We start from the raw sequence: 9,126 nt of genomic DNA, 5'->3' as shown, positions 1-9,126 counted from the left end.
TCCCCTCTCCCTCCCCACCCTGTCCTCCCCTCTCCCTCCCCACCCTGTCCTCCCCTCTCCCTCCCCACCCTGTCCTCTCTTTTCTCTTCTTGTGTCCTCCCCTCTGCTCTCTCTGACAGTGTCTTGCTATGCACGCAGCTCCAGTGTTCACTGTGTAGTCCAGGCGTGTGCTCCCACAAGGTCTGTGATTGTCTGTTACCTTGGATCCCTCTTCCCAGCCCTTCCTGGGAGAGGGTATGCGGCTCTGGCTCTGGTCCTCCTTTTGCTGGGAAGGTCCACAGCCCATTGCTCCTCCTCTCTAGGCTGTGCCCCCTGGAGCTTCTATCTTGTCCTGGAGTCTTTGTTCCCCAGTCAGGGCCCAGCACGCCCTCCTCCCATACCTCCAGGCTTAGCATCTGGGCAGTTGCTGGAAACTGTTGCCATAATAAACAGGCGTCACAGTCACACAGACCAGGGACCTGAGTGAGGGAGGATGTGACTTTTGCAAGGGAAAAACTAAAGATCTGAGAAGCCATCCAATTCTCTTCTAGGAGGGAGGGGAGGGAAGGGCTGAGTCTAAGCAACCTGCTGGACTGGACGCTGATTTTTCTTTGCCCTGCGCCGCGGGGCACGCCCCCATATCCCTTATCTGGTCCAGGCATCACGATGCAGACAGCCAGCAGAAGACAATTAAATGCCACAGGATGGTCACACAAGAAATAAACCCCGCTTCATGGATGAAAATCACTCAGGACCACAAATAGCTCTGCGGCTGCCAGCGGGTCTGGAAATCATTTTCGACTTGCAAAGTCCACTTTAGGAATGGTTGTGCAGCGGGGCGGGGGCGGGGGCAGGGCGGCCGGGGGGGGCGGGGGCAGGGGCAGGGGCAGGGGCAGAAAGGCGGAGAGATGGAGGGGGGGGGGGGGGGGGGAAGGAATCTGTACATTGTACAGAGAATGAAACCCACAGGATGTCATCCCCACTCCCGCCCCGCACCCCGCACCTCGTCAAGAGAGGCGGAGCAGGGAACTGCCGGTTGCTCACGTTAGCTGTAAGCTTCAGAACTTTAATCCTCTTTCCCTTCTTGAGGACTAAGAAGGCGGAGTCGAAAAGATGCTTGACATGTCTCAACCCTTTGTTTTCAAGACTATAAATTTAGGCTTTAGGGAAGCCACGTGACTTTCCCAAGATCTCCAGGGAGCTAGTTACAGAGGAGGAGCTGTGACCAGGACCCAGGGGGCCAGTTCTGTCCCTCTACTCCAAACAACTGGAAAATGCATCCCAGGCTTCCTGGAAATGTAAAACTCCCAAGATCTTCCCAATGAATCCCGAGGCCAGCTCTGCTCTAAATAGCTAGACTATAGAGTGCACATTTGTTTACTGCGGTCCAGGCTGATCTCAGCTTACTATATAGCTTAGGATGACTCTGAACTTCAGATCTTCCTGCCTCTGCCTCACAAGTGTTGCGATGACAGTGTATGGAATTACTTTAAAATTTTTACTTTTGGCCTTTTAGAGACAGGCAGGGTCTTCCTACCTAGCCTGATCCTCACTACAGAACACAGGCCTGTCTCTGACTCATGGAAATCCCCCTGCCTCAGCCTCTCAAGGACTGGGATTATAGGTGTGAATCATCATTTTGGGGTTTATGTTTCAGCCACTCTGTTGCTGCTCAAATAACGGTGTTTGTCAAAGTTTTACTAACATGGAGAAAGATGTATCAAACCCAAGTCCAAGTCTTATAACAAAGAACAATGAAGATTTGTTAATGATGTCAACCTCTAGAAACACAGGCTCATGGCTGAACTAAGTTACTTTGGAAAAATCTCACCTAGGATTATCCAACCCAAAATGCACTTATACAGTGTTCCTGGGAAAGTTCAACCCATATTGATAAAACTAGAGAGTAACTGTAGCAGATACTTTTGTTTTCTTTGAAGCGATCTGTTTTCAGGGAGTGAATGGGGTGGTACCAAAATGTGTTGTGTAGGCATTTTCTGCAGCATCCTAAGTCTGTGGTCCAAAACTATGAAAACACCCTTTTCTTAGCAGTGTGCTGGGGCCAGTTCCTGCTGCTGTGGAAGATTCCCTCGCTAGCACTGATGGGTCCCAGCTGCTAAACCAGCTGGTATCAAAACTAAATCTCATAACCTTACATCGAATTATGTTGAAAACAATGGTTAAAAAAAAATAGAGACTGGGAGTAGCAATGGTGTAGAGCATCCCTTATTACTTCAAAATAAAAAAAGGAAAAGGAAGAAAGGGAAGAGAAGGGGAGGAGGAAAATGGCAGGGGGAGGGGGTATTATCACCACATGTATTAAAGGGAGGGGCACATTGGCCTCAGTGTAGAGCTTTCTACACCAAAATCCCAAGTGGGTTCGGTGATGGTCATGTCTCTCCTTCCTGGTGGAGAGAAGGGGCCTTTGTCAGTTAGCATGGAAAAAACAGGATACTCAGTCTCTCTCTCTCTCTCTCTCTCTCTCTCTCTCTCTCTCTCCCCCCTCTGTCCTCACCTCTCCTCCCCCTTCCCTCACCTCTCCATGTCTCTCTGTCTCTGTGTGTTTCTCTGTCTCTCTATCTCTGTCTGTCTCTCTTTTTCTCCTCTGTCACTCACCTCCCCTCCCCTTCTCCCACCTCTCCATCTTTCTCTGCCTCTGTCTCTCTGTCTCTGTCTCTGTCTCTATTTCTGTTTCTGTCTCTCTCTCTTTCCCTGCCCCCCCTCTCTGGCTGACCTTTTCCTCACCAATGCTTTCCTCGGTGACAGTCCTTCTCAGGCTTCAAGGAATGCTAGGATTCTAGGTGTGTATAATCACACCCCACTTGCTAAGAAGTTTACCTGCCTGGGAAGGGCAGTTAACCTGCCACAAGACCTTCCAGCCACACGGAACACTTCTAGATTAGTCAGAGGGGAGCACATGGAGTGAGGCGCATCGCACTCCATGTTGAAAGCCTTCCAATTTAAGTTCCAGCTCTAGGCATTTGCAAAGAGTGGGTGTCAACCCCGGCTCACTGTTTGTAAGCATTCTGTCAATGCATAGAAAGAGCCTACCCTGATTTTCATCTCCAAATACTCGAGACGGCTTCATGGTCACAGTAATAGCTAACAACACCTTGAGTGCTCACTAAGGATGAGGTCAATAAATGAACCTGATGATTCTTATTTCTTATTCATCAATCTATTACTGGTTCAGGAAGGGTTAGACAACCCGGACCCAAAACCAATTTTACGTGCCTCCTTTATGTGACCCATACCTAAGGATAGATTCCATGTTTTTAAAGGGTTGAAAGAGACCAAGAGACAACCATTATTTAGCAATTTAAAAATTATGCAAAATTCAAAACCCGGTGTCTATAATAAAATTTTACCAGAATATGGCCCATCTGGTCTGTTTACCATCCATGGCTCGTGTGTGTGTGTGTGTTACCAGGAGCAGAACCAAGTAGCTGCTGTAGAGAACATATGGCCTGCGGATCTTAAGAGAGTTATTATTTAGATTTTGTAGAAAATATTCAGGGCTCTTGATTTTATTTGTTTGTTATTTATATTTTGACTGTCTGAAACAGGGTCTCTCCGTGTTACTCATCATTCTCCTGCCTCAAACTTCCTCTGTGCCATGATGGTAGGGGTGTACCACAGCACCTCCCTGGGTCTTGACTTTGGATCTTGACTTTGCCTTTACCATTACACTTAAAAGGGTGCACATGCATGTGCAAATATTTGTGCGTGTACACGTGTGTGTGCATGCATGCATGTGTATGTGCATGTGTGTGCCTGCTTGTGTGTATGATTGTATATGTGTGTGTGTGTTTGTGAGTGTGTGTGTGTATATGTATGTGAGTGTGAGAGTGTGTGTGAGTGTGTGTATGTGAGTGTGAATATGTGTGTGAGTGTGTATGTGTGTGTATGTGTATGTGAGTGTGTATGTGTATGTGTATGTGAGAGTGTGTGTGTGTGAGTGTGTATGTGAGTGTGAATATGTGTGTGTGTTGGGCATTAGGGTAGGAGTAGGTAGGTGGGTAGGACTCATTAAACAGCTGAGCTTCCAGCCTGTAAGACACTGAATGTGGCTCCATTCTGCTGAGCATCTTCTTCCCTCCCCTTTGCTGGAGTGCCCTGTTCCACAGGAGGGCTATACAGTACTGAATAAAACCTTGCTTGGTTGATTTGCTGGTTTTCATCAGAGCTGGGGTGGGGACATTGCTGTTTCTGGAAATAAGAAAAGAAAGTAGCAGAGTGTCAGACGGGGGTAGCAGCTCAACTTCAAAGATCTCATTTTATCATTCTATCTATCTATCTATCTATCTATCTATCTATCTATCTATCTATCTATCTATCTATCTATCTGTATGTGCAGGCGTTTGACATACATTTTTGTTTGGCTTGCAGGCGTCTATGCCTGTGGAGGCCAGAAGAGGGCGTTGGACTCCCCTGAAACTGGAGTTATGGGTGGCTGTGAGCCATCATGTAGAGTCCTCTGCAAGAGCCACAGGTGCTCTAACCATTGAGCATTCTCTCCAGCTCCCAAAGATCTCATTTTAAAGTTGCATGTTCCAGGTCTTCACATCCGCCTTGTAATCATTTCAACCAGATAACTGCGGTTCTGAAAAATAACTGTTGTGCCGTCCATTCATAGTGCTACTCAGAGCTGAGCTCTCTGTCTCTTAACCCACTCCACCATAGTCCACTCCCAAGGTGGTTCACAAAGCATTCTGTGATGAAGGGAAGTATTAGTGCCAAGAACCCCCCCCCCCCATGCACCTCACACAAAATGACAACACAAAGGCCAGGCCAGCCCTTCCAGTAACACCTGCCAAAGATGTAAATAGAGTTGACCCCAATGCAGAATGCAGGCATATTTGCTTTCTTCCTTTAAGGGACTTGGTGTGACAAGCACAGAGCAACCAGAAACAAAAAAGCCCATAAACAGGGGAACAATTGTTTGCCACCCAGCCTCGGCCTCCTTGGCATTAGGCCAGCAATCTTTGGTGTTTGCCCATTCAATACAAACTGGGTAAGCACAGAGAGAAAGCACCAATCTTGAGACACGAATCAGAGAAAGGCAACTTTAGTAGGCAAAGCTGCTGAAATAGTCCTATGGGATTATAAGACTTTCGTTGATATCTGCCCTCGTGATTCTGGTGTGAGCTGAACCCGGCTTAGGCATTCAAGTATGCAGTAAAGGGTGGGGTGGGGGGCGGGGCGTGCGGGTGAGGAGGTGCAGTCTTTGCTAACTGGCATCTAGGAAGTTGAGCTTGCCTTTCAGAAACCAGCAACAACTCCTTCAGGTTCCGCATGGCAATTTCACACACTGATACCCTCACAATGAAAGAAAAGTAATAGTTAAGTGATTTTTTTTTTCCCCTTCTAATTTTGGCAGTACGTGGGCACAGAGCGCTGAGACTTTTTGAATTACTGGTGTGATTTTCCCATGCTGGCCTTCAACATATTGTTTGATGCTCCAGGGGAGTTTGGCTGCTTAAGGAACTGTGGGAAAAATGAAAGAAAGTTCTCTAAGATACTTGATTTTTTTTTTTTTTTAATTCTTGTGCTTGGAATATGCCTGAAAGAACGCTGGGCCAGCTGGTGAGAGTCTCTTCATGCTCTGGACTGTAGACTAGCCTCTTGGGAGTCATCTAGGGAGGAAGGAAGTACTAGCTCCTCCCTCTTCAGATGAGGGGGCTGTCCCCGAGGGGGGCGGGGTCGGAAGGCAGCAGCTCTTGGAACTCTGATTCTCAATGCTAGACCTATCACAACAGTTCTGGAATCATCTCTGATGCTCGCCATAGTGCAGATTCTCAGCAACAAGGACAGATAGATTAAATCTGTGTTTGTAATTCCTTTGTGCTGGCAATTAAACCCAGGGCCTCGTCAGCCCTTCAGATATACCCACAGCACCAGCATTGGCCTTTCTAGCACATATCCTGATAATTCTGATACAAACGGATGCCTGGCACATCTCAGAGAGAAAAGAACCCAGCCTGCAGGAAGGGACATCTACTTCGACCTTGGGAAATTAATTCATTTTCTCATTTCAGTTATTCTTTAAGATAGTAGGCTAGTAAAGTAATGATTATGTGAGCATGAGGACTCTAGTTAAGAGACCCAGAACTCATGTAAAAGCTGGGTGTGGCTGCATGCATCTGTGACCCCAATGCTTGGGGGTGGCCAGATAAGCAGTTCCCTCCAGCTCGCTGGCTAGCCACCCATAGCAATCAGTGAGCTCCAGGTTCAGTGAGTCATCCTGTCTATAAAATAAATCAAGGTAGAGAGCCATTGAGAAAGGCATGCACCTTTGACACTGTCATGGTTTGAATATGCTTGATCCAGGGTGGCACTATTAGGAGGTATAGCCTTGTTGGAGTAGGTGTGGTCTTGTTGGAGTAGGAGTGTCACTGTGGGTGTGGGCTTTAAGGCCCTCATCTTACCTGCCTGGAAGTCAGTATTCTACTAGCAGCCTTCAGATGAAGATGTAGACTTCTCAGCTCCTCCTGCACCATGCCTGCCTGGATGCTGCCATGCTCCTGCCTTGACGATAATGGACTGAACCTCTGAACCTGTAAGCCAGCCCCAGTTAAATGTTGTCCTTATAAGAGTTGCCTTGGTCATGGTGTCTGTTCACAGCAATAAAACCCAAACTAAGACAGACACATATGCACATGCACTCGCCCTCACACAAATGCACAATACACACAACACACACATAATTAAATACACTACACCACACACACGCGCACACACACACACACACAAACACACACACTAAAGCAACAGTAGCTGCTTTCAAGTGTTGTTGATCCACTAAGTTAAAGGGGGAGGGATGCCTGTAAAGTGCCTTCCCTCACCGTCATTATGCAAAGTAGGGCACTGAGGTGACTAAACCACACTTGGCTACTTAAGGGGTTTTGTTTTTAAGTGGGAAAACTCAGTAAAATCGTAAATTCTGGCTGAATGCCCATAAATGATCAAGTTCACTTCCTTGCAAGTAAACTAAACTAGGTTTGTAGTTAAGAGTTAGAGTTTCTTAAACCTACGAGCTTGCCAGGCGGTGGTGGCGCACTCCTTTGATCCCAGCACTTGGGAGGCAGAGGCAGGCGGATTTCTGAGTTCGAGGCCAGCCTGGTCTATAAAGTGAGCTCCAGGACAGCCAAAGCTACACAGAGAAACCCTGTCTCTAAAAACCAAAATTAAAAAGAAAAAAAGAAGAGGAAGAGGAAGAAACCTACGAGCTTAATTCCATCTCATTTTAGAATACACTCCTTGGTAATTTCATAGATGAACGCATTATACTTAGATCATATCCAACCCCTACTTCCCAAAACTTCTCCCAAACCCCACCCTTATTTCATTTTATACTGACACAGCCCAGCTATCCTCTGGCCTGATGTGTCGGCTAAAAGCTTTAAGAAAATCAAACCATGGAGCCAATGTTGCCTCCTCTCATCTCATCGGACTCTAGCCCTGCTTGGCTTCCCTCTGGGGAGCTCCTCTCTGAGTAGGGGTAGCTTTGCACATCTTCAAAATCCTCCACTGCTCTGTTCAGCGCCTTCCCATCTTCCCTTTCACTTGGCTCCCGTAGTTTCAGCAGCAATAGTGAATGCCTCTTTTCTGTTCTTTTACAAAACAGCTACAGCAAGGGCCTGAGAGCCAAAATGACCTGGAGGGAATTCAGATCCTTCAAGAAAGCCAGCTGAGCCTCACATGGGGCTTCTACTGATTTCTTTCTCACTGAGGATTGGGAAACTCAGGGATAAATGTGGTTTGCTGTGGAGGAAAGAGGAGGGGCATGTGCACAAACACACACACATACATGCAGAGAGAGAGAAGAGAGAGAGAGAGAGAGAGAGAGAGAGAGAGAGAGAGATCATAGATGGAGACAAAATTAGACAGATGAGTATAGGAGGTAGGAAAATATATGGATAAATAGTTGTATGGATAGATAGAAGGACAAACAGGCAGACAGGCAGATAAGAAGTAGATGGCAAAAGGTGGTTAGATAGATATGATAGAATGGATAGCTAGTAGGTAGATAGATAGTAGATACAGAAAGAGAGAGAGAGAGAGAGAGAGAGAGAGAGAGAGAGAGAGAGAGAGAGAGGGAGAGAGAGGGAGAGAGAGATATCGAGAGAGAGAGAGGGAGAGGGAGAGATAGATAGATAGATAGATAGATAGATAGATAGATAGATAGATAGAGTTAGATATCTAGGCAGTTTATGAGGGTGAGCGTTGAGGCACTTTTCCTAAACAGACAAGGGTACATAGGTGTGATGGTTTGAATATGCTTGGGTTAGAGAGTGGCACTATTAGGAGGTATGGCCTTGTTAGAGTAGGTGTGTCACTGTGAGCATGGGCTTTAATACCCTAGTTCTAGCTCCCCGGAAGTGAGTCTTCACTTAGAGTCATACAGATGAAGATGTAGACCTCTCAGCTCCTCCTTGGGCCATGCTTGCATGGATGCTGCCAGACTCCCACCTTGATGATAATAGACTGAACCTCTGAACCTGTAAACTATCCCCCAATTAAATGTTGTCCTTATAGGAGTTGTCTTGGTCATGGTGTCTGTTCATAGCAGTAAAACCCTGAGGCAGAAGTTGGCACCAGGATTGGTTCTAGAGGAACATAAGGTTAAGGACGAATCTTTTAAGAATCTAGAATTGGCTTAATAATTTGCCAGCACCTTAAACTACTGAAACCTCTCCAAACACTCACCGGGGAGTTCAGAGAATACTGAAGGCCCATGATGGAAACTACATTTCAGACTTAAAGGAGCTAAAGTCTTGGATTATCTTGATCCATCAATTGTAACTGGCAATGAATAGGTGACCCAGTATACAAAATTTTGTACAATTTTGGGTGAAAAAAGGAAAATGATTGCTGGGTTATTGCTTTGAGTATCCCTGGACAAATTGATGAAGGGGGAGAATGAGCTGTACAATAAACTTGAACGGCTCCAGATGCAAGTAGACAATCTAAACGTTTCTAAGTGTGCCATTGAAGAGACTCTTCTCTCCAGCAGCCATAGAACTTGAGTTGCAGAAAAATCAAACTGAAGCCCTGTTTATAAGGTTGGCTGAATTACAGCAAACATTCAAGTCTGCGCCTCAGAGGATGTCAGCAGTTAAAGTAAGGGCATTAACTGGCAAAGAA

At 46.4% G+C, this 9,126-nt stretch overlaps 1 protein-coding gene across 1 annotated transcript in view; it reads right to left on the bottom strand.

The window, feature by feature from the left end:
* Stmnd1 (stathmin domain containing 1) overlaps positions 1 to 383 on the bottom strand; it is a 27,027-nt gene extending 26,644 nt beyond the window's left edge. Inside the window, exon 1 of the mRNA XM_021179774.1 lies at positions 200 to 383. Coding sequence (XP_021035433.1) covers positions 200 to 286 — 87 coding nt within the window. The 5' untranslated portion in view covers positions 287 to 383. The remainder of the gene's footprint in view (positions 1 to 199) is intronic.
* Between the last annotated feature and the right edge of the window lie 8,743 nt (positions 384 to 9,126).

The sequence above is a fragment of the Mus caroli genome, chromosome 13 (assembly GCF_900094665.2).
Source record: "Mus caroli chromosome 13, CAROLI_EIJ_v1.1, whole genome shotgun sequence".
Classification (NCBI taxonomy): domain Eukaryota; kingdom Metazoa; phylum Chordata; class Mammalia; order Rodentia; family Muridae; genus Mus; species Mus caroli.
This window is presented reverse-complemented; position numbering and strand designations above follow the sequence as displayed.